General features: G+C 46.2%; 1 protein-coding gene across 1 annotated transcript in view; it reads left to right on the top strand.

Moving 5' to 3' along the window:
* Positions 1–25722, top strand: part of calb1 (calbindin 1) — a 99111-nt gene that overhangs the window by 36516 nt on the left and 36873 nt on the right. The window contains exon 6 of the mRNA XM_041189283.1: positions 24641–24718. Within this exon, the coding sequence (XP_041045217.1) occupies positions 24641–24718 (78 nt within the window). The remainder of the gene's footprint in view (positions 1–24640; positions 24719–25722) is intronic.

Here is a 25722-nt window from a genome sequence, read left to right as displayed (position 1 = left end):
ATGAGGAAAAGAAGAGACAACCTCTAGAGCTTGTTTCTGGCTGGGTAGTCTATGACGCACTCATCTAAGTATAATATCAGAAACCGCATTTACCCATTCACCAACAGTCCCAAACCATACCTTCCCTCCATCACTGAGCACCATATCATCCATTTGACCACAATGCAAAAATAAAAGCCAGCACAAAATAAACAAATTTATAAATCAAATCATTCCATACTACATGCAAATGCCAACTAATCACCTTTATTCCCTTTGTGCCTGTCTTCTATGTGTCTTTGCCTGTCCTAGTGCTACCTACACAGTGCTACTGCAGTGATTTCAGGACAGCTAGCAGAAGGCTGCTGATTTCCAGGGGTGAAGAATGATGAAGCCCCTGGGAGATGAACTTGAGCAGCTTGGGGCCTAGAAGCCCAGCTTTGGACTGTAGCATCTCACCATGGACAGCAGCAGCCTGGGTTGGCTAACAAGTAACAGCATGGGAATGGTGGAGCAGCAGGGATGAGAGAAAGAATAAAAGCAAGATACTGCGGATGCTGGAAATCTGAAATAAAAACAGAAGATGCTGGAAAACCTCAGAAGGCCTGACAGCATCTGACAGTATCTGCTCTGGAAAAGGGTCATACAGACTCGAAACGTTGGGCGGGATTTTCCAAATATGGTGCGACCTGCTTCATGAAGGTATGAAGGCAGGTCGTGATCGTCCGCTCAGCCAGCTGATGGCGGGCCACGTTTCCTGGTCAGAGGGTATATAATTGTAATAAATCAGCATATAATTAAAAGGCCATCCCGCCAGGCTCTTGGAACCCCACCGTATCGTCCGTCCATGTCAGCGGGAAAGCACACCGATGTGTTCCACAACAACAACCAGGTGACGTGCACTAGGCGACCTTCACATTGGGGGAACTGAGGTGAGTGAGCAGCAGCGTTCTCCACAGCTCGCCTGTTGTTTACAGGCCTCAGGGGCACTGGGGGGGTGGGGGCAACTGATGCCTGGCCCCCGAGGCGACTACTGAGGTGGGGTGGAGGGGCCGGGGGCAGGTGCTGGCTAGCCTTGGAGGCGACCGTTGTCAGTGGCGGGGGGGTCAAGTGCTGCCCTGGCGCTGCATCCTGCACACAGGCAATCGAGGTGGGGTCAGGGTAAGAGAGGGAAGTGGCCACGCATTAGGGATGCCTGTATAAACTGACCATGCCTCTGCAATTGAGACAGATCAGACGCAGCCACAGTGATATGATTGGGGTCAGGCTCCTAGCCTGCCTACCCATGCATGCAACACAGAGGCACCAAAGGGCCACCAAGCGCTCCAAACCCATCCCCCATCCCGGCCCAGACTTCAAGTCCACCACCACTTTACTGGACTGTGCAGCAGTTGGACTGCACACATTGTACAATCTCCCCACCAATGCTGGCCACGTAGCAGTCACTGCTGGAGGCGCTCACAGCCCCTTGCAATCTCAGCATCCCGGTTAGGACCAGTGTCCCCCATGTCGCAGGTTGACAGGACAACCATGCAGCGCACACATCTCTGGCTATCCGAGGGGTGACCAGCACTCTCCAGGAAGCATTAAGAGGCAATAACACAGGGCCAGGAAAGGTGCTAAGTACAGCCGTGATAACCACATCTCTCTCTCTTTCATGCTGCAGGAGGACCACATCAGAATCATGGATCCCGGTGACCTAGCTGTATACCTGGTGGCCTACAGAGAATGTAGAAGATGAAGGAAAGAGCGACTGAGGCTCCTCCTGGCCGTGCAAAGGCAGGAGCAACAACCTCATGAAGAAGGGGCAGCAGAGGCTCTTGCACACACTGCCCGGGAGCAAGAGTGAGCCATGGTTGGTCAGTGCCTAGCAACACCCAGGGTCTATGGACGCCACCTGCCATTCCTGCAGATGACGGAGAACCAGTGTCGCCGACGACTGTGCATGTCTAGGGACCTGGTGGCTCACATCTGCCACTTACTGCAGGACTTGTCGCCAAGCAGACATGGAGGGTGAGAGACACTGCCAGTGGCTGTGAAAGTGGCGCTCAATTTCTATGCCAGTGGCTCCTTTCAGGACTCCACAGGTGACCTCTATGGGATTTCACTATCCGCCACCCACAAATGCATCCATGAGGTTTCAGGTGCCATCTTCTCCATGGCACACAACTTTGTGCATTTCACCCGGGACCTGGACAGCCAGGATGCAAGGGCCCATTGGATTTACCCTGATCTCGGGATTCCCACAGGTGCAGGGTGCGATTCACTACACTCATGTGGCACTCAGGTCTCTGTTGCTACATTCTGTGGACTTCATCAATCGCAAGGGCTTCCACTCACTGAACATGCAGCTGGTATGCAACCACCAGAGACGCATTCTGCAGGTGTGCACACGGTTTCCAGGGAGTGTGCACAATGCCTACATCCTGAGTCGCTTGCAGGTCCCTTGCAGGGTCCACAGAGGACAGGGTTGGTTCCTTGGGGACAAGGGCTACCCACATAGGCCATGGCTGATGACGCCTGTGTGGCGGCCTCAGACTGCAGCAGAGCGATGCTATAATGAGGCTCAGGCAGCAGCTCACAACTTGGTGGAGCAGACCATCGGGATGCTGAAGATGCGGTTCCCGTGCCTGGAGCGCTCTGGGTCTGGTGGAGCCCTGCAATACAGTCCACAGAGGGTGTCATGCATCGTTGTCGTCTGTTGCACCCTTTACAACCTGGCACTCCAACAGGGAGAGGCACTGGCTGAGGAAGAGATGGAGGAGCTGCATGTCTCCTCCGATGAGGAGGATGCTGACGGGGATGAGGGTGAGGGGATCCTCGGTGGTGACGATAATGGGAATGAGGCTCTCGCACTGGCTAGACAGGGCAGGTGTGCTCGGGAGGCCCTCATAGCTGCCAGATTTGTGGAAGATGATGACAACATGCAGTGAGGTGTCCCCGTAGATCCTCACATCACACTTGTGAAAGTTTGACTCCAGTCTGGCTTATCGCAGTGGCAATACCCTCTGTGAGAATGCTCCTGTCATGGAGATGCAATGAAGGCCCTAATAGTCACTCGATTGCACTAGGATGATGACAACATGCAGTGAAGACACTCCATAGATCTTCACACAGTCTCTGAGAATGTCTGACTGCTGTCTGGCCGAGGGCAGCTTGCCATGAGCATGACCATCTCAGAGACACAGCCATGAATCTTTAGACACATCTGATGCTGTGTCTGCCTTCAGCACCTCAGCCCTTCAGGAGCTGGTGCACAGCATCACTGGTCACAGATGCTGGTGTGATGGCGGCCAGGCCCACCTTAAAGGTGCTGAGACAACACAGAGAGAATGAGAGAACTCTGTAGCGCCTGCCAACTATATTTTAGCAGCAATGACCAGCACTGCCGAGGTGCAGGCATTGGTAATGTTTCCAGGGAGTGTGAGGCCGGACCATCACTGTGGTCTGAAGGCCGCACAGAGCACAGGGAAGAGGCTCTGGACTGAGACACCTGCCTTTCATCTTATGCAGAAAGGTTTCACACCTGAGTGACAGGAACACTGCTCAGCAGAACAAGGAGCTACAGGCAGGGAGACTTTCTTAGGAGTTTATTGACAACAGTGAACAGCATATACAAGTGATCAACACCCAAGGCCAGGCTGTGCAATTATTTTTACTTAACTTTCCTAACCCTGCCACTACGTCTTGGTGCTCCCCAGACATCCACAGCAGAGGTGGAGGCAGCCTGCTGACTGTGACACCTTGGGTGGGCATCCATTCGAGGGCCCGGCCTGCTTTCAGTGTCCTGCTGTGTGGCAGTGGCACCCTCCCTCGGCCTGTGAAGCTGGAGCTGTGGAGGTCACAGGAAGAAGGAGATTCGGATGGACCAGTCACCCCCAGAGTCACCTGGGTGGATGGCCCCGAAGTGTGCATCTGCTGATCCACCTCCCAATGGGTGCCTGAGGGCCCCTAGTTGAATCTGTGAGCGGGAGTGAGATCGAGCTGCCCAGCACCCCTCCTGCGTACACATAGCTGAAGGCCAACTATGGCATCAGTGATGGAGTTAAACCCATGCAGGAGTGACATCCTGGACCAAGGTCACCATGGCAGCCAGCGTTGGCATGCCGGCGCTATCACCTCAGCCTGAAAACTCCTCCGTCATGCCTTGCAATCTGAGGAGTGCAGCAGACACCCCTTCCTGATGTCCCCAAGCTTGTCTTTGGAGCTCCAGCAACTGTGACATGACCGAGTACATGTGACTCGGACTCAGCAATGTTCTGGCTTCCAGCAGTCCTCCGAGTGCCAGGGGCCTGGGAAGCCCCTGCCTCCGCCTGTTGTGGATCAGAAAGAGCGATGCGCTTACCAGATTGTGATCCCAAGGCTACTCTAAAGCAAGGTCCCAACAAGGCGTCCCAGTCAGCGCTGGTGGACGGTGTGGGTTTTTTTTATTCATTGGATGTGGGTGTCACTGGCCAGGCCAGCATTTATTACCCATCCCTAGCTACCCTAGTTCAGAGGGCATTTAAGTGTCACCAGTGGGTCTGGTGTTACATTTAGGCCAGAGCAGGATGGCAGATTTCCTTCCTTAAAGTACATTAGTGAACCAGATGGGTTTTTACAACAATTGACTATGGTTTCATGGTCATCATTAGACTTTTAATTCCAGATTTTTATTGAAGTCAAATTCCACCATCTGCCATGGCGGGATTCAAACCCAGGTTCCCGGAGGATTAACCCTGGGTCTCTGGATCACTAGTCCAGTAACAATACCACTACACCATCACCTCCCCTAGGAGGGCTGTGGGGGGACTTCAGGGAGGGTGCCTTCAGATTCCTCTTCAGAGGTTTCTTCGGGGCTTGATTGGGGGCTCTGGGTCATGGACTCTGCGCCTGTGAAAGCAAGCAGAGATAATTAGTGCATGGCAGAGGCCTCTGAAAGAGGACACATCACTCGCGGCATGGTTGTCTGATGGATGTTGCAGTGCTGGATCCTCACTTGGTAGAGCAGCGCCGACCTCACTGTCAGCACAGGACCGGTTCCGGTCATCACCAGCCAGCTGGATGTCTTTGTTTTCAAATTCTGTCAGAACTTTGATCTCTGGTATCTCTCCACCTGTCTGCGACCTTTCCCTCCTGTTGTGTGCCAGTTAGTCCTGTATGAATAGAGATGGGGAGAGTGTATCGGCACTCCTGCTAGGCCAGATGATAAGTATGCCTGGCCTGTGTGGGCGGTGAGTGGTCCCATGGATGGGATGAGGGCAATGACGGTGTGTGTGAAAGAGCGAAAGGTGATGTGCCTTGCAGTGAGGGCTCTGTGGGTGTGTGATTTGTTTGTGAGTGTGTGAGTTGGGAGTGATGAAAAGAGTGACTTACCCTGGTGTAACGGAGGAGATCATTCATCCTTTTGCAGCACTGGGTGACTGTCCTCCTCTGCAAGATGTTCGTGCTGATCACAGCCTCCGAAGCCAGGTTGGTGACATTGCTACCCATCCTGCGGCCAGAGTGGGTGTAGAGCACATCCCGGCGGGCCTCCATTGCATCCAGCAGTCGCATGAGGGACCTGTCGTTGAAGCAGGGGGCTGCAGTCTTTTTTCCTTTGCTGGCCATGCCTCCCGGGCAGTGGTGGTGGGCTGGGGGCAATGAGCGCTTTGCTGGCAGCTGCCTTCTAAAGATGGCGGCTGGCGTGTTGCAACAGCGCAGTGATGGTGGTCGGTCGAATGAGAGCCTACCCGCTATGGAAACGGTGTTTCGCGGGAGTGAATAAATATTGAGGCGAGCTTGGTACGATATGGTGTGAAAACACACCATTTTCCACTAATTTCCATGCCCGCTACCGCACTTAGTGTAATTTTGGGAAAATTCCAACCCTTAACTCTATTTCTCTCTGCACAGATGCTATCAGACCTGCTGTGTTTTTCCAGCATTTTCTGGTATGAGAGGAAGAATGTTGTCTCCTAGAGAGATGACAGCAGGTTTGTGCTCACTGAGTCACTGCCACTCACCCCGCAGAGTGCCTCAGCAATGTGACAGCCTGCAAGCTCCTTTGCACACTGTAATCCACAGCCATGATGGCAGCAAACCGACCTTGCATGATTTTAGACTGAGCATCCGCTGCAGTACCCAGGCATTGTATGGCTGCTGCCTGTGCTGCAAAGGAAGCTGGGAAATCAGCCATCTAATGCTGCATCACGGTTGGGTCCATAAGCATGCAAAAAGAGTTGGCTACCACTTCCATGCTGGAAAGGTGGGTTTTAAGCTCTGTGAAAGCCCTCTGCTAAGTTGGTGCTGAACTCCTCCATGCTCCTTAACATTGGCCACGGGCTTTCTGGCTGGCCTGCCAATGCACCAAATGTTTCATTATGCTTATTCATCAACTTTTTTTGTAGGCTGTCCCATCAACGTCCTCAGCAGCGTCCGTGAGCTCTGCCTCACCCAATGACAAACTGGCACATATGCTGTTCAGCTGTAGTTCAGATGGTAGCACACTTGCCTCTGAATCACAAAGTTCAGAGTTCAAGTCCCAGTGCTAGGGGTTGAGCACAATAATTAAGGCTGACTGTCTGGTACAGTATTGAGGGAGCAGCTTGTCAAAGGTGCCATCTTTCAGATGAGATGCTAAACCAAGTCCCCGTCTGCCCGCTTGGATGAATGTACAAGATCCCATAGCCCCATTTTGAAGACAAGCAGGGAAGTCATCCCTTGTGTCTTGGCCAATATTTATCCCTCAATCAGCATCATAAAAAACAGATAGCCAGGTCATTATTATAATGCTGTTTGTGGGAACTTGCTGTGTGCAAATTGGCTGCCACATTTCTTACATTACAACAGTGGCTGTGCTGCAGAAAAGTACATCATTGGCTGTAAAGCGCTTTGAGATGTCCAGTGAGCAAGGAAAGTACTTTATAAATGCAAGTCTTTTTTTGCTTCTGCCCTGGCTGCAGGTTACTTGTGCAATATGTCTCTTCACAGAATCATAGAATTGTTAAAGCGCAGATCTCTGTGCTATCTTCTAAATTCAGTTCAATATCAATTTCTGAGCAGGTGACTGAGATGCAATGCTTGCGTCATTTGCAGCACATGAATCAAAGGAGTGCAGGATGAAGGAATGTTGGGACATAAGCAGGAGGATAAGGTAAGAAGATAGCATCATCTTTGATAGTTTGAGCCCTGGAGCTGACGACCGCCTCATCAATGGCCATCCCAGTAATGGCACTGTGTTTTCCATATGGGTCAGGACCTGTCCCCCTCCAGTTAGCTCCTGCTGCTTTCGGTTATGTACCAATGTGTTCTTCAAGAGAGAGACAGGGTGGAATCGCCCGTGCCCACTGGCGTCGGGCATGCTTAGTGGTGTGAGCGGACAATGTGGCAAGAAGGCCAAAAATCGGTTTCATGACGTGAAACCAGTTTGCAATCATCCGCTCAGCAAGTTGGTGGCAGGCCACGTTACCCGCCATCAGAGGTCGGGAACCTCATTGTAATACATTTGCATATCATTATAAGGCCAACCCACCAGACTCATCCCCCAACAGTGATTGTCCATCCACATCGGCGTGATTGCATGCCAGTGCAGAACACGTCTTGATAAGTGTGAAGAACGGGGAAAGAAGGTGTCAGGTTGGGATGAGGTTGGGAGGAGGGGAGGGGCGAGTATGGGGCAGGAAGTGGTAACAGGGGTGAAGACGGCAATTGGGGAGGTAGGTGTAAGGGAAGGGGTTCAGAAGGAGGAAGGAGTGTAGAGAGGGGAAGGAGTCCAGGGGGAGGAACAAGTGCAGAGAGGGGAGGGATTCTGGGTGGGAGGAAGGCGTGCGGAGAGGGGAGGGAGTCCAAGGGGAGGAAAAAGAAGGGAGGGAGTAAGGCTGGAGGAAAAAGTGAGGCTGGAGGAAAGAGTTGGGAAGGGTGGCAGAAGAAGTAAGGTGTCTGAAGGAGTCAAGAAGGGGGCAGGACTAAGCGGGGTTGCAGTCTGGGGGAGGAAACCAAGGCGGGGGCAAGAGTCCAGGGAGGGGAAGGGGTTCCAAGGGGGGAAAGGTCCAGAGGTGGGAAGGGATTCGAAGGGGGAGGGGGTCCGGAGGGGGAAGGGTTCCAGAGTGGAGGATGTCCAGGTAAATGTGCAATAGAGGGCTCTGATGAGTCCATGACTGCCTCCTGGGGAGTGAACTGAGGGTGGGTGTGGTATGAGGAAATGCTGAGAGTGACCAAGGGGCAGTGTGAGGCGGTAGGGTGGGAGGGTGAGGGTTTGATGGTAGCGGTAGAAGGGACGGCGAGGGTGGTTGGTGGGGACTCGGAGGCAGACATGGACCCTGGGAGTGGGAAGGAGGAGGTCGGGGAGATGAATGTGGATGGGGTTGGGATTTTCGGGAAGGAAGGGACTGTACACATTCACCTGGACATTCCCGAAGGAAGAGGTTAGTGGCTGGTAGGTCACGAAGGGGAGGTGGCAGGTAATGCCAGGGGGGGTCAACAGTGATAGCGGAAAGGAAATGGGTGACTGGGGGAGGGAAAAAGATGGGGGAGCTGACGAAAAAGTGAATCCAGCCCATGCTGTCTAAATCAAAAGTGAAATGGCAGTCATGGTGGGTGAGCTCAGGTGCTCCACTGGAGTGTGATCATTGGGTGTGTGGAGATGCAGGTCAACTCAAATGGACAACTGAAAGTGAACCCCAGCAGGCAGCATTCAAAATGCTCAGGGCATCTAGGCGAGTATGAAATGTGAAAGATCTGCGTGCATGCGGGAGTGTTTACACAAGTCCCCGAAAGGCCCTGCCACGTACACATTTCTCTCTGCAGAATCACTCGTGGGCCAGCTGCTCCCTCTGCAGTGACAGAGGACGATGTTGAGGGGCTCACAGGCAAAGGGGACTCAGAGGAAGAGGACAGTCTCTGAGATTCCTGAGTGGATGACCCAGTGGCTGCTCCTTCTCCTTTGGGGTGCCCTGGGGCCCCGGCCTGACTCCTTGAGAGGAAGGAGCCCCTGGAGGAATGTTGAGGTGCCCTATTTCCCTCTCATGTTGCCACTGCAGGATCTCATGCATGGCTCCCACGATGGAGTGCAGGTCTGCACATAACTCCACGCTCTGCTGAACCAGGGTCTCCATGGCATCCGCTATCCTCCCCATGGAGACCTCCATACATGCACATATCGGCATCACTTCATCAAACAGTAGGTGGACCCACACCTCCGACTCACATGCCCCTCTGTTGAGAGCTTCTAACAGCTCTACATGATGTTCCAGCCTTCTGCTGACTCTCTGCGATGAGTTGGAAGGCCAAATCCAGAGGCTCATCATCTGATTCGGACCTCAAAGATGCCTCTTCACCAGCAGTCCTGCAACTGCTGGGGAGCTCGGCCAAACCTGCCTCCTCCTGCTGCAGACATGTGTCCATGCAGTGACCACCAGATTGTGAACCTGAGCCTGCCCTAGATCTTGATCCCATTGGGGTGCATGTCACTGCACTGGTACAGGGTGTGGGTAAGTGCTGTGACGGGTTGTCCAGGCTGCTTATTTCCAGCTCTTCAATGGAGGAGGTGTCATCTTGGCTGGAGGTGAGGACCTGGTTGGAGCTGAGGGACTGGCTGGCTGAGGGTGTCGGTCACATGGCAGAGCTCCCTGTGAACCAGAGTAGAAATAAGTAATGCATGGGAACAGAGTCAAAAGCAACTCATCGCAGAGAGCACTCTCATTTGCATTGAAAGAGGGATGATGTGGTGCAGGATCTTTATGAGGATCTTCACCACTTACCTCACTGTCACCACTGGCGTGGTCCATGTCCTCAGCAGTCAGGCTCCTCAGAGTGAGTGAGGGGCCTAATGCAGGCCACTCCACCTCTGGTCTGGAACCTCTTCCTGCTCCTGTGAGCCAGCTTCTCCTGCATGAAAACAGATGGAGAGAGTGTGAGCAGGACATTTGGCAGTGAATGGAATGTTTGTGTGGTGAGCGGAGCCATGTACAGGATGAGGATGTGAGCTGAAGAGTGTTTGAGCCTGATGGAGATGTGAGTGTGTGTGTGAGAATTAGTGGTATTGTCCCTTGAAGTGTGAGATCCCTGTGAAGTGTGATGGATTTGTGAGTGTGCGAGATAAGAGTGATGAGAAGAGTGAGTTACCCTGGCAGAATGGATGAGACCATTCATCCTGTAGTGGCACTGGGTGGCTTCCTTCTTCTGCAGGGCATTGGCGCTGATCACCGCTGCCACCGCCTTGCATGCTGGATTGGTGATGCAGCTGCTCATCCTGCAGCCAGAGCAGGGGTAAAGGACATCACAGACGGCCTCCATGGCATTCAAAAGGCCCTCAAGGGATGCATCATTAAACCTGGGGGCTGCAGTCTTTTTGCTTTTCAGGGCCATCCTATCTTCCATGCAGCAGTCCTGGGCTGGAAGCTCTGAGAAGTGTGTGCGTGGCTGGACTTTAAATATGGCCCCGGTGTGATGAAGCGGCGAGGTGATGGCGTGGTGGGTGAATGAGAGCCTGTCTGCCATGGAAATGACATGTTTTCTGGGAATGCATAATTAATGTGGCAGGTTTGGGACAATACGGTGTGAGAAGCCATAACATCATTTTACCTGCCTGCTTCTGCACTTAGTGCGAATCTGGGACAATTCCGCCCAATGTGTGTCAATGAACATCTTGCATTCTATTTTGGTGATGTAGCTGTCATGGTGTCAGTGTATTCAAGCTGTCAGATGTGGGTGTGAGGCTTGTAGCAGTACTAAATGTGTGAGGGTGCACTGGAGCATACAGATGTCAGTTATGAGTCCTGATTGTTGCTAGTAAGTGATGGGTCTCTGTGGATAGTTGTGTAATTGGTAGGATATGGCATCTGAAGATGCATTCACTAATCTCGATCACTTGTGTTGTCTTTGAACTTGTGGCATTGCTTCCAGGCCCCCGTGGCTTGAGGTATTGACCTCTACAGCTATCTGTTCCCACTGTCTGCTGAGCGTATGTCTGGAAGACTTCCTGAACCCCTTTTTTAAAAATTCATTCATGGGATGTGGGCATCGCTGGCTAGGCCAGCATTTATTGCCTAATTGCCCTTGTTCAGAGGGTATTTAAGAGTCAACCACATTGCTGTGGGTCTGGAGTCACATGTCGGCCAGACCAGGTAAGGGCAGCAGATTTCCTTCCCTAAGGGGCATTAGTGAACCAAATAGGTTTTTACAACAATTGACAATAGGTTCAGTCATTATTAGGTTTTTAATTCCAGATTTTTATTGAATCCAAATTCCATCACCTGCCTTGGTGGGATTCAAACCCAGAGCATTACCTCTGGGTCAGGGCATTACCCTGGGTCCCTGGATTACTAGTCCAGTGTCAATACCACTAGTCCAGCAACAATACCATTACACCATCACCTCCTCCTGCAGGTACTGAACATTTCTACTCCTCTCCACCTCCTCCATCAAGGCCTCAAGTGCAGCATTTAAAATCCTGGCACCCACTGTCTCTCATATTGAGCTATTCTTCAATGTTGCTCAGGTTAAATTTGCTTCCTACATGACTGCCAGGACCAGCTTCAGCCACAATACACTGCCCTTTTGAAAGATGCAGGCTAGCCTGATAATTACAGCCAATCAATAACATGGTTAGTGCTGGCTGGGCAGTCAAATCATTGAAACAAGCAGACAGCATGAAGTTGGCATGTTGCCTGCATCACAATAAGCAGATGAGGGTTAATTGCACATATTGGTCCACAGGCCCATTTTGGGGTCGATCAGAATTTTTCTGCCAAATGCCCCACTTTTTGCAATGTTTAACTAAAGGAAATTGTGGCTCAACTAAGACTGGATATTGGGCAAGCAGTCTGACAATGTAAAGGCAATGGATGGGTTTAGGAAGGTAGTGGAAAGACAGATAGATGGCATCAGCATACTACGTGGAAGACGATACTAAGTCTATGGGTTATGTTGCCAAGGGACAGCATGTACATGTGAAAGAGCGGCAGCCAAAAATAATTTCTTGGGGGAGTTTAAAGTCCAGCTCACCCCTGCTCTAAAACAATCCACATCGTCATGTTAACATCTAGCCCGAGGTTTCTTTGGAAGCCTGAGTTGAATGGACTGAATGTCAATTCGTGCTGCACTTGTCTTTATTTACGAGAAAATGCTGGAAAACATCAGCAGATTGGACAGAATCTGTTGAAGGAAAGTTAAAGTTAACTGTTGGAATCTTAGCACCTTTGTCCCATTGTGGAATTGCAGCACCATTTTCAGGTTTGGAACCTGACTCTGTCCACTCATCCTGCCCACCCTCCCTATTCATCAGGGAGACTGATAGGCAGGCTGTTAATTGGTTTACTCTGGTAAAGAGCAATAGCCAGGCTGTCTGTTGTAGGGGGCATGATTAAGAAGAATACTCCAGCTGTGGCCTAACTAGTGTTTTATACAGTTCCAGCATAACCTCCCAATCCTTATACTCTATGCCACAGCTAATAAAAACAAGCAGTTCTATGCCATATTGCTCTCCATATCTACCTATCCAGCCACCTTCAGGGATCTTAGGATATACACTCCAAGGTTCCTCTGTTCTTCTCAGTTTACTACCATTTATTGTGTATTCGCTCGCCTTGTTAGCCTTTCCCAGATGCATTACCTCATACTTCTCCAGGTTGCATTGTACAGTTTTGGTCCCCTTCTCTAAGGAAAGGTATACTGGCATTGGAGGTAGTCCAGAGAAGGTTCACTAGGTATGGAGGGATTTTCTTTTGATGGGTCTGTACTCATTGGAGTTTAAAAGAATGAGATCTTATTGAAACATCTAAGATTCTTAGGGGACTTGACAGGGTAGATGCTGAGAGGTTATTTCCCTTTGTGGGAAAGTCTAGGACCAGAGGGCGTAATCTCAGAGTAAGTGGGTGCCCATTTAAAAAAGAGATGAGGAGGAATTTCTTCTCTCAGTGGGTAGTTAGTCTGTGGAATTCTTTACCACAGAGACCTGTAGAGGCTGGGTCGTTAATCATATTCAAGGCAGAGATAGATTTTTAATCAGTAAGGGAATCAAGGGTTATGGGGAAAAGGCAGGAAAGTGGAGTTGAGGATTTCAGATTAGGCATGATTTCATCGAATGGCAGAGCAGACTTGTTGGACCGAATGGCTTACTTCTGTTCCTAGGTCTTATGGTCTTATGGCCCAGCTGAATAGCCGACATATCTTCCTGTGGTCAAAAACTTATCTTTTAATTATCAACCACACAGCCAATTTTTGTATCATGTACAAACTTCTGAATCATGCCCCCTACATTCAAGTCAAATTATTAATATTTACTACAAAAAGCAAGGGACCTAGTACTGAGCCTTATGGAACCCCAATGGAATCAACCTTCCAGTCAAAAAATGACCCATCGACCATTGCCCTTTGCTTCCTTCCTCTGAACCAATTTTGGAACTAAATTGCCACTTTGCCTTGGATCCCATAGGCTTTGACTTTAATGACTAAGCAGCTATGCAGGACCTTGTCAAAGGCCTTGCTAAGATTTACATAGATATCAAATGCAGTCCTCTCATCAACCCTCCTTGTTACATCCTCAAATAATTCAATCATGTTAGTCAGACACAACCTTCCCTTAACAAATCCTTGCTGACCATCATTGATTAATCTGTGTCTTTCTAAATGAAGCTTTATCCTGTCCTTCAATTTTTTCCAGTAATTCTCCTAGCACTGAGGTTCAGCTGACTGGCTCATAATTCCTCGGTCTATCCCTTTCTCACTTTTTAAACAATGTTACAATGCTAGCTGCCCTCCAGTACTCTGGCACCACACCTGTGGCCAGAGGTTTGGAAAATGATGGGCAAAGCCTCCACTATTTCTTCTTTTGCTTCCCTTAACGGTCTAGAATAAATTTCATCTGGGCCTGGGGATTTATCCACTTTCAAAGATGTTAAATCCCTTATTACTTTCCTCTCTCACTATGTTAATTTCATCTAAAGTTTCACACTCCTCCTCCTTGATTGCAATGTCTGCAGCATCCCTCTCTTGTGAAAAAGGTACAAAATATTCATTAATAACCATGCCAACATCCTCTGCTTCCACACAGAGATTACCCTTATGGTCCCTAACAGGTCCTACTCTTTTTTTTTGTTATCTTCTTGCTCTTTTTGCATTTATAAAGTATCTTTGGGTTTTCCTTGATTATACTTGCCAATAATTTTTCTTGTACTCCTTTGCTTTCTTAATTTCCTTTTTAATTTCACCCCTACACATTATACTTCTATAGGTTTCCTGCAATATTGAGCTCTTGGTATCAGTCAAAAGCTTCCTTTTCTTTCTTTATTGCCTCCTCTAAGCCCTTTGACATCCAGGGGGATTTGTTCATTCCTCTCTTTTTCCTTAAGGGAAAATATTTATCCTGAACCCTCGCTATCTCTACTATGAATGCCTTCCATTGATCTGGCGTTGGTTTGCCTACAAGTATCTTTTTCCAGTGCACTTCAGCTACATCATGTCACAGGTTAGTAAAATTAGCTTTTCCCCAACTGAGAACCTTTATTCTTGGTCCATCTTTGACCTTTTCTATAATTACACTAAATCTAACTGAATTATGATCACTTCCACCAAAGTGCTCCCCTGTTGATATCCCTTTAACTTGCACAGCTTCATTCCCTAAAACTAAGTCCAGAAACACCCCCTCTCTTGTTAGTCTAGCTACATACTGGCTAAAAAAGTTCTCCTGAATGCATTTTAAGAATTCTGCTCTCCCTGTGCCTTTCACAATAATTCTATGCCAGTTAATATTGAGGTAATTGAAACTTCCACCATTACCGCCCTATTATTTTTACACTTCTCAGAGATTTGCCTACATATTTGCTTTACTCTCTCTCTCTCTCTCTCTCTCTGACTGTTTGGGAGTCTATTGTACACACCCATTAGTGTGATTGGCCCTTTTTTGTTCTTTGGTTCAACCAATATGGTCCCACATGATGGTCCATCTGCCAGATCATCCCTCCTCTCAGCTGTAATTGTTTCTGTAATCAATATTATGACATGCGCACTCTGATTTTATCCCGCCCTCTATTTTGTCTGAAAACCCTGTAACCAGGAATGTTGAGCTGCGGTTCCTGCCGAGCATTCTCCTGCTCAGCACTCCTCAGGTCAACTCACCTTGCAGCTCCACTCATTCTTTTCTCTGCAGGCACCACATTGAGCAGCCAATACTCAGACTACCCTCAGCCTATTGATAACTTGCACCCATATGTCACAATTGCCTTCCACAAACACACCTCTCTGTTTTCTCTCCTTGCAAGAGAAGAGAGCACACAACTTGGCTTGATGCAGAGAACTGGGGGTGTGATTAACCTCCAGTTACAGGGACCTTGTTGGCCATTGGAAATGCATGCCCACCTGCCCACTGGGAAGGAGGTCCTGTTCCAGGAGACTGCAGGGGTTAGCAGTGACCTGCCCATGAGAGCCTGAGAATTCTGAGATACTGGTGCTCAGATATATTGAGAGGGCTGATCTTCTGCCTGTAGACCCTGTGTTGGGGATCCTGTCTCCTTCCAGCTGGATCTTAGTGACCATCACACCTGCACTACGGAAGGGCATGTGGCTGAGGAGAGGCAGTTGGTGCTGCGGCTGAGGTTATCTCTGTTATTGCTGGTGCTGTTGGTATTGGTGAGACTTCTGCTTTTGACCTTCAATAGAGCTGGAAGGCAGAGCTACAATTTCAATAACTTCCTAATTACTTAACCAATTGATCCAAGGGGTTTCCCCACTCGCTTTCAGTCTGTATTAGAAGAAGATGGAAGAGAGTGGAATCACATTGGATCCTGATCCAATATTAATTTCCAAGACTTTCCCACCATGCTCATCCCTTAAGCCACCTCCAGCGATCTGGGAAAGTTCTGCCCAATATTTCAGGTTGATGATATTTTCATCAGACAAGGGGAAAATAGCGGAGGCTCTGACCATCACTTTCCAATCCTTTCTGGCTACTGGTGTAGTGCCGGAGGACTGAAGGACTGCTGACATTGTTCTGTTGTTTTAAAAGGGAAGAAAGCATAGAATAAGTCATTACAGACCAATCATCTGAAACCTGATGGTAGGCAAAATATTGAAAACAAACATTGATTGTAATTTAGAAAGGCATGAATTAACCAAGGACAATCAGCATGGACTTGTTTGGGAAAGGTCGTATCTTGATTGAATTTTTCTTTGAGGAGGTAACAAGGAGGGACAATGAGGGTAGTGTATTTGATATAGTCCATATGGATTATAGCAAGGTGTTTGAAAAGGTTCCACATGACAGTTTGTTCAGAAAAGTAAGAGCCATGGGATCCAAGGGAAAGTGGCAAACTGAATCCAAAATTAGATCCGTGGCAGGTAGCGAAGTTTTATGGTTGATGGGTGTTTTTGTGACTAGAAGACTCTTTCCAGTGGGGTTCCACAAGGTTTGGTACTAGGTCTCTTGCTTTTTGTGGTACATATCAATGATTTGGACTTGAATGTAGGGGACATGATGAAGAAGTTTGCAAATGATACAAATGTTGGTCTTGCAGTTGATAGTAAGAAAGAAATCGGTAGAGTGCAGAAAGATATCGATGGACTGGTCAGGTGGGCAGAAAATGGTATATGGAGAATTGGGAGGTCATGCATTTGGGGAAGGCAAACAAGGCAAGGGAATACACAATAAATGGTAAGGAACTGAGAAGTGTAGTGGAATAAAGGGTCCTTGAAGTATATGCCCACAGATCCCTGAAGGTAACAGGATGGCTAGATAAGGCATTTATGAAGGCTAATGGCATACGTTTCTTTATTAGCCGAGGCACAGAACATAAGAGAAGGGTGGTTATGCTAGAACTGTACAAAACACTAGTTAGGCCACAGTTAGAGTTCTGCACACAGTTCTGGTCAACACATTAAGGAAAAAACATGATTGTATCATTTGAGTGGATAGGCTGGAGTTGCTATCTTTGGAACTGACCAGTCCATTGATATTGGAGACTGATGGGAGATTTTATTGAGGTGTATAAAATTGTGAGGGGCTGGGATAGAGTGGATAGGAAGGACTTATTTCCCTTCGTCAATGACAAAGGGGCATTGATTTGAAGTAATTAGTGGAAGGATTAGCAGGGTGTTGAGAATTGTTTTCACCTAAAGGGTTGTGACCTGAAAGATTCCTAAAGGGTTGTGGGGCTCAGGAATTAATTGCTTTGAAAGGGTAGAGGCAGAATCCCTCATCACTGTTAAGGACCTTTATTGAAACAGAAATAAAAATAAGAAATGAAAGAGAGCAGGGGCCATTGATAATAAATTTAAGCTATCATTACAATGCTAGATAGCAGTGAGTAAAGCAAATCAGATGTTAGGATGTATTGAAAGGTCACTATTGAGTCAAAATAGTGAGTTAATCCTGTTTTATTGCAAATCATTTTTGCAAATGCACTTAAACTATGCACCACAGTTCTGGTTGCCACCATACAAATAGAGCTATATAAGTATAAAAGGAGTATTAAAAATGAAGTAAAAGGAGCAACTATTAAAAATGAATTAATCTGCATATATAGCAATATACACAGCATCCAAAGTAAAAGAGGGGAATTGGAGGCAATAACTCATAGCATAGTAAGGAGCTAGCTGAAGTAGGTTAGGTGTACAGGAGAACTTTTTAGGTCAATATGTAGAGTGTCCTACAAGGGACAGCGCAATGCTGGTCCTAGTTCTGGGGAATGAAGCCGGACAGATGGATGAGGTGGTGTGGGAGCATTTTAGTGATAAGGACCACAACATGGTACAATTTAAGCATGTTCTGGACAAAGAAATGGACAAGTTGCAAAAAAATGTTTTGGATTGGGGGAGAGTGGATTTTAGTAAAATAAGGCAGGATCTGGCCAAGGTAGACTACTTGTGGGGAAATCTATAGAGGAGCAGTGGGGGGCATTCAAAAAGGAAATGGATAGGGTACAGGCACAACATGTTCCCTCTAGGGTGATAGAAAGGAGTAACAAGCCCAGAGAACCATGGATGACCAGGGATATTCAGGATACGATGAGAAGGAAAAGAGAGGCTTTTAGCAGGTACAAGGGGAGCAAATCAGCGGAGGCATTAGTGGAGTACAGAAAGTGCAGGGTGGAGCTTAAGAAAGCAATTAAGAGAGCAAAGAGGGGATAGGAGAATGCTCTGGCTGGTAAAAGTGGGAAAAATCCCAAAATATTCTATAAGTATATCAATGGGAAGAGAAAGAGTAAGGCCCATTAGGGACCAAGGGGGCAATCTATGAGTGGAGCCAGAGGACATCAGTAGAGTGTTGAACGAATACATCACATCCGTCTTCACTCAAGAGAATGAGGATGAAGGTATGGAACTTGAGGAGAGAGGCTGTGAGGTTCTTGAGCAAATTGATATAGGAGGTGTTGGCAGGCTTAAAAATGGACAAATCTCCAGGTCCGGATGATTTGTATCCCAGACTGCTGAGGGAGGCAAGGGAAGAGATCGCATGGGTTCTGACCCAAATTTTTAATTCCTCTCTGACCACGGGGAAGGTGCCACAGGACTGGAGAACAGATAATGTGGTTCCACTATTTAAGAAGGGTTGTAGAGATAAGCCAGGGAACTACAGACCAGTGAGTCTCACATCAGTGGTAGGAAAACTATTGGAGAAAATTCTGAAGGAGAGCATCTATTCTGCTTGGAGAGGCAAGGTTTGATCAGGGATAGTCAGCATAACTTTGTCAGAGGGAGGTTAGGCCTAACAAATTTGATTGAATTTTTTGAGGAGGTGACCAGGTGTGTAGATGAGGGTAGTGTTGTTGATGTAGTTTATATGGATTTCAGCAAAGCCTTTGACAAGGTCCCACATGGGAGACTTATAAAGAAGGCAAATGCACATGGGATACAGGGTAATTTGATAAGGTGGATTCAAAATTGGCTTAATTGTAGGAGGCAGAGGGTGATGACAGAAGAAAGCTTTAGTGACTGGAAGCCTGTGTCCAGTGGCGTACCGCAGGGATCTGTGCTGGGTCTCCTATTATTCGTCATTTATATAAACGACATAGATGACTATATGGGGAATAGGATTAGTAGATTTGCGGGCGTCACAAAGATTGGCCGGGTGGTTAACAGTGAGGTTGAGTGTCTTGGGCTACAGGAAGATATAGATGGGATAGTCAAATGGGCAGCTAAGTGGCAGATGGAATTTAACCCTGAAAAATGCGAGGTGGTACACTTTGGAAGGAATAATTTGACAAAGAAATATTCAATGAACGGCATGACACTCGGAAGTTCTGAGGAACAAAGGGACCTTGGCGTGTGTGTCCATAGATCTCGGAAGATGGAGGGGTATGTTAGTGGGGTGGTGAAAAAGGCATATGGGACACTTGCCTTTATCAATCGAGGCATAGATTACCAAAGTAGGGAGGTCATGTGGGAGTTGTATGGAACCTTGATAAGGCCACAGCTGGAGTACTGTGTACAGTTCTAGTTGCCACATTATAGGAAGGATGTGATTGCACTGGAAGGGGTACAGAGGAGATTCACCAGGATGTTGCCTGGGACGAAACATTTAAGTTATGAAGAAAGGTTGGATAGACTTGGGTTGTTTTCGTTGCAGCAGAGAAGACTGAGGGGTGACCTGATCGAGGTGTACAAGATTATGAGGGGCATAGACAGGGTGGATAGGGAGCAGCTGTTCCTCTTCGTTGAAGGGTCAGTCACAAGGGGACACAAGTTCAAGATGAGGGGCAGGAGGCTTAGGGGGGATGTGAGGAAAAACATTTTTATCCAGAAGGTGGTGACGGTCTGGAATGCACTGCCTGGGAGGGTGGTGGAGGTGGGTTGCCTCACATCCTTTAAAAAGTACCTGGATGAGCACTTGGCACATCATAACATTCAAGGCTATGGGCCAAGTGCTGGTAAATGGGATTAGGTAGGTAGCTCAGGTGTTTTCTCACGTGTCGGTACAGACTCGATGAGCTGAAGGGCCTCTTCTGCACTGTGTGATTCTGTGATCCTGTAATTGAAAATGGCTACATAAAGAACAGGGCAAGCAACTAAGTATTGCAGGTCGTAACAATGACATAACAGAAAGGATAGAGAGGGAAGAATGGACAGCTATACTAATGAGAGCTAATCTAATGGCAATAAAAAAGGGAACATAACTAAAAAGGTTGGAGAAGGAATCCATATTTATTGAAATAAAAGATGGGGATATACAGCAAACTACTGTATAGTGGAAAGGAAGTGGAGGAATAAATATATAAAGTAATATGTGAAATGGGTAAAGGGCATAGAATAATAGTCTCCAAATAAACTGGCAAGAAGAGGTAGCAAAAAGGGCTATAGGGCTTTTTGCAATCTGTGCAGGACTCCTCAGTATATAAAAACCCAATGAGAGAGGGAGCAGTGCTGGTTGTAATGGGAAATAATCTAGAACAGATAAGATAAGTAAGCATAGGGGGACATATAGGTAATAGCAAGGACAACATAATAAATTATAAGATGAAAAAAACTTGAGGGCATATATAAAGCAAAGATCAAAGTATTAAATTGGAGGGAAAAAACTGATTTTAAGGGATTGAGAATGGAACTAGGGGAAGCAAACTGGAAAGGTTTACTGATAGAAATAGAACAGCAGTGAGAAGCATTTAAAATGGTGAGAGATGGAGTTTAGAAGAAATATATCCCACTAAAAAGCAAAATAAACCAGTCAGTAACGACGTACCATTGTTGAATAAAGGAATGAGGGCGGACTTGAAAATAAAAAGGCAAATACCAGATGCCTAGTCAACACAGGAGAGGGTGACAAAAAGGAATACAAATAAAAGTAAAGAAATAAAAACAATTGGGAAAGCAAAGAGAAACTACAAGATTAAATTATCAAGGAATATAAAAGTTGCAAGGTATCTCCAATCACATAAATAACAGAAGAAAAATCAGGATAGAGATAGGGTCACAAAGGGATTCACAGGATACGCTCAGTTAATAATGACAAAATGGCAGAGATATTAAATAATCACCTTGCTTCACGGAAATTTTTTTTTAAATTCATTCATGGGTTTTGGGTGTCACTGACTAAACCAGCATTCATTGCTCACCCCTAATTGCCTTTGAGAAGGTGATGGTGATGGTGATGGTTATCATTAAATAATATTAAATAATCACTTTTAGGAAAATGATATGATCGACATAACATTAGAAGAAGAAAACAAAACAAAATAAGGATATCTAAAATAGCAAAGTGGGGGATAAATAATAAATTAATTACATTTAGGGAAAAAAACCTCTCGATATTTAAGGGAGATAGAATAGGTCCAGGGAATTATGGACCAATTAGCTTAATGTTGGTAGTGGGAATAATAATTGAATCCTTACATCCTTAAAGTTGTAAAAAAGCAATGTCCAGAAACTGAAAATTCAATCGAGTAGTCAGCATTGATTCCAAAAAGGGAAGGTCATGCTTGACCAAACTTATTTCTTTCAAGAAGTAACAGAGAGGATAGATAAGGATAATGCTGTTGTATAATATTTTGGATTTCGAAAAGCCTTCAGTAAAGTACTGCATGATAGGCTCATGACCAACATCAGAACAAGTGAAGTCAGGGGACAGGTAGCAGAATGGATAGCAAACTGGCCACAAAACAGAAAACAGAATATAGGAGTTGAAGGTCATTATACAAATGTTGGGAAGCGCAGTTGTTCAAATATAAATAACCAAGATTGACTCAGGAATTGGAAGTACAATTTCAAAATTTGACAATCATACTAAATTGAGAGGTATCATTAATACAGAGGAAAACTATGGCAAAATATAGGAAGATAATTAACTCACAGAATTTCTTTTTTTAATTCATTTATGGGATTTGGGTGTCACTGGCTAAACCAGCATTCATTGCCTATCCCTAATTGTCCTTGAGAAGGCGGTGGTGAGTTGTCTCCTTGAACTGCTGCAATCCATGTGATGTAGGTATACCCACAGTGCTGTTCTAGGAGGGGAGTTCCAGGATTTTGACCCAGTGACAGTGAAGAATGGGCATGTATTGGACAAGTGAACAACATAGCTAAGTGTCAACTAGTACATTTTGTTGGGAAGGAAAAGGAACCACGTACACTTTGGAAAAAACTGTCTATATGGGATATAGGATGGAATCCTGTTGCAGCAGTGAGTGTCCCAATGGCAGGAATGGAAGTGGGCAGGGCTTCCGCTCAGACGCAGGAAAGTTGGCCACACACAATCACGCAGCAACCAGCCAATTAGCTATGCACAGTCAAGGGGCCTAACCAATTATGTGGCGATGCTGGGCAGAAAGTCACCAACCTGTTTTCTGTTTTGTGGCCAGTTTGCTATCCATTCTGCTACCTGTCCCCGACTCCACTTGTTCTGATGTTGGTCATGAGCCTATCATGCAGTACTTGGAGTCAAAGATCTAGGCACCATACTTAAAAGGCAACTGGCCAGGAAACCACTCCCTGCAAGCCAGAATCATTATTCTTCCCGCCTCAGATGTAGATTGTGACCTTGAACGGCTGCCACCCCTGCCCGCCTGCCACACTTTGATCCCTGGAGCTGCTGTCATCCTCCCTTCCATGTACAGCCATGCTCCAAACGCCCTGGACATCCATCACCCGAGCTCAATGCAAAAGCATCCCACCTTCCAGAAGCTCACATTTTGCCTCCCACAAAATTAGGCGCTCCTGCCTTACTCTTTCCTTGCTCCCTGGAGCATTATTAGAATCTGCCTATAGGTACAGAAAGAGTGGGGGTACAGATACACAGATCACTAAGAGTAGCAAAAAATCATTAAAAAGCCAAACAAAGCAGTGAGATTCATTTCCAGCGGGATAGAATTGAAAATCAGAAAAGTTATGTTGAACTTGTATTACAAACATTCTCCAATTCTGCCACAAGAGATTCAACCTGCCCTGGAATGTTGTTAAAACAAAACTAATATGTCAACCTAGATCTGGTCAGCCAAATATTCCACCTCCCATGTATGTTGAAGGAGAGACTCTGAAATACGTTAAGCACTTCCCATATCTTGGCAGCCACCTCTTTGAAAAGGCCACTGTTGACAAGGAGATCCAATACCGGATCAGCTGGGCTAGCTCAGTTTTCTACAAACTACGGCAGCGAGTGTTTGACAACAAAGATATCCACATGTCAACAATTGTCCTAGTGTACAGGGCAGTTGTCATCACCACACTCCTGTACTATAGTGAGACCTAGATGGTGTATCAGTGACACAAAAGCATGTTAGAGAAAATCCATCAGCAATGCCTCCACCGCATCCTCTGGATTCATCGACAAAAGCGAGTGTCTTTCTTGAAGCCAGCTGGACAAGCATTCAGGGAAAACTCATACAAATTTAACTATAATGTACTTGACTGTGCATAGCTAATTGGCTGGTTGCTGCATGATTGTGCGTGGCCAACTTTCCTGCATCCGAGCGGAAGTCCTGCCCACTTCCATCCCTGCCATTGTCACCGCTGCAATAGAATTCCGTCCTATATCCCATATAGACAGCTATTTTCCAAAGTGTATGTGATTTCCTTTTTCTTCCCAACAAAATGTACTAGCTGACACTTAGCTGTGTTGTTCATTTGTCCAATACATGCCCATTCTTCACTGTCGCTGGGTCAAAATCCTGGAACTCTCTTCCTATGATGTACTGAACACTGTGTGTGGGTAGCAAAAAAGCATTTCCCCTCCCAGATCCTGTTTTCTCAACCTCAAATAGCCAACATTCTGGGGAGGACAAAGAAAATGCTTCAAACACACTCTGAAGCCCTCGAAGTGCAGCAGCATTGACATTAATGACTGCAAGAAGCTTGGTACCGATTGTTCAAAATGGTGACAACCATCAAAGTGCATCATGCTTTGAATCCAAACATCTTAATGATGAGACCAAGTGGCAAGAGAGAAGGAAAGAAAAGGAAGCAAATCCTGAACTCCGGATCCCGGTACCTTGGACATTCTGCACCATGTGCCCAAAGATGTGTGGGTCATGAATCAGCCTGCTCAGTCACATGAAGACCCATGACAGAAACTTGCCATCTCGAATAGATGTCATTCTTGAATCAAGGGACATCTGACGAACCAATGACAACAGACTTCCTGCAGCATGGTTACGTTTGCACAACTTTGACAAACTTTGATATAAACCTTGAAGCCTTAATACCGGCTATAATCAAATCATTTTAGAAACTCATGTAAAAGGGCAATTATGCATGTTGTTTTAACATTGATTATAACACCATTAAAACACATTATAATATTTTTTTTAATATTATACTTAGAGCATTTAATCTTTCACAATTTCATGACTCATTGAAATCCTAATGAATTTCACAACTGTATGATAAATTAATGAAGCAAAATTAATCTGAATTTAGTAATCAGATAACATTCGGTAATATTTGTAATGCATTAGTTTATTCCTGTGAAACTCTTTTTAATGCATTCAATAGGCTACTTCCTGTAAAGGGGTTAACTAATAACTAAAATACCAGAGAGAACTTTCATGTCTATATACTAATGTGTTTCTTACAAAAATCTCAAAGAATTTTCAATGTTTATCCCATCTTGCCTGCTTTTGGCAAGGTATTGATATTTATTGTTTATAACTCAGAATTAAATGATAAAGGATTCATACTGTAAGGGCCATATCAATACAGAAAAATTGATTTCAATATAGCTGTGATGGACATCAGAAACAGTTGATGAAATCTCAATGTGTTGCTGTATTTTTTTAAACAGAGCTTTCTTCGAGATTTACTAAAGAAAGCAAATAGACCTTTTGATGAAGTGAAGCTAGAAGAGTATACCCTGACAACGGTAAGAGTGAAATTCTATCAATTCGCTTTAGCTTTAACGTTTATTGGCTGCGAAATAGTTTGTTATAGAACATTGAAAGTCAGAAAGTAGTTCTTGCTGGCTCTTTGCAAGAGAGGTTTAGCTGGTCCCACTCCCTGCCCTTTCTCCCATAGCCCTGCAAAATTTTTCCTTTGAGATGCTTATCTAATTCCCTTTCAAAAACCACAAATAAATCTACCTGCACCACCCTTTCAGGCAGTGCTTTCCAAATCACAACCACCCACTGCATAAAAAGCTTTTCCCTTTGTCCCTTTTGATTCTTTTGCCAATAATATTAAATCTTTGTCCTCTGGTTTTCGACCTACTGCCAAAGGGAACAGTCTCTCTCCGTTCAGTCTAAACTTCTCATGATTTTGAGCACCTCTCAATCACCTCTTAGCCTTCTCTTCTCCAAAGAGAACAAGCCAATCTTCTCCAATCTACCCTTGTAACTAAGTCCCTCATCTCTGGAACCATTCTCATAAATCTTTTCCGTAGCATTTTTAAAGCCTTCACATCCTTTCTAAAATGAAAGGGTCATCATAGCTTCCTTGCTTCTGTGCTCTATGTCTCTGGTTATCAAGTCTAGGATTTCATTTAATGAATTTCTCAGCCTGCCTTGTTACCTTCAACAATTTGTGCACATTTACTTGTGGGTCTCTCTGTTCCTGCACTTTCTTTAGAATTGTTTAGTTTAGATCTTAAGTTTAGATTGTCTTTCTTCATTCTTCCTAGCAAAATATGTTATCTTGCACTTCTCTGTGATAAATTTATTCTATTACATGTGCACCCATTCCTTCAGTCTGTCTGTGTCCTCTTGAAGTCTATCATTACCTTCCTTACAACTCAAAATGCTTCCAAGGGCAGCATTTTCCTGATGGCGAGTGGGGGGCAGGGCCCGCTCGCCAACACATAAAATTACATGCGGTGATGTCAGGGGCGGGCATCCCGACGTCACCGCGCATCATTTAGATTTTCAGTTCGGC

Source organism: Carcharodon carcharias, chromosome 6 (genome assembly GCF_017639515.1).
Source record: "Carcharodon carcharias isolate sCarCar2 chromosome 6, sCarCar2.pri, whole genome shotgun sequence".
Classification (NCBI taxonomy): domain Eukaryota; kingdom Metazoa; phylum Chordata; class Chondrichthyes; order Lamniformes; family Lamnidae; genus Carcharodon; species Carcharodon carcharias.
The sequence above is the reverse complement of the archived record's forward strand: the minus strand, read 5'-3'. Positions and strand labels throughout refer to the sequence as shown.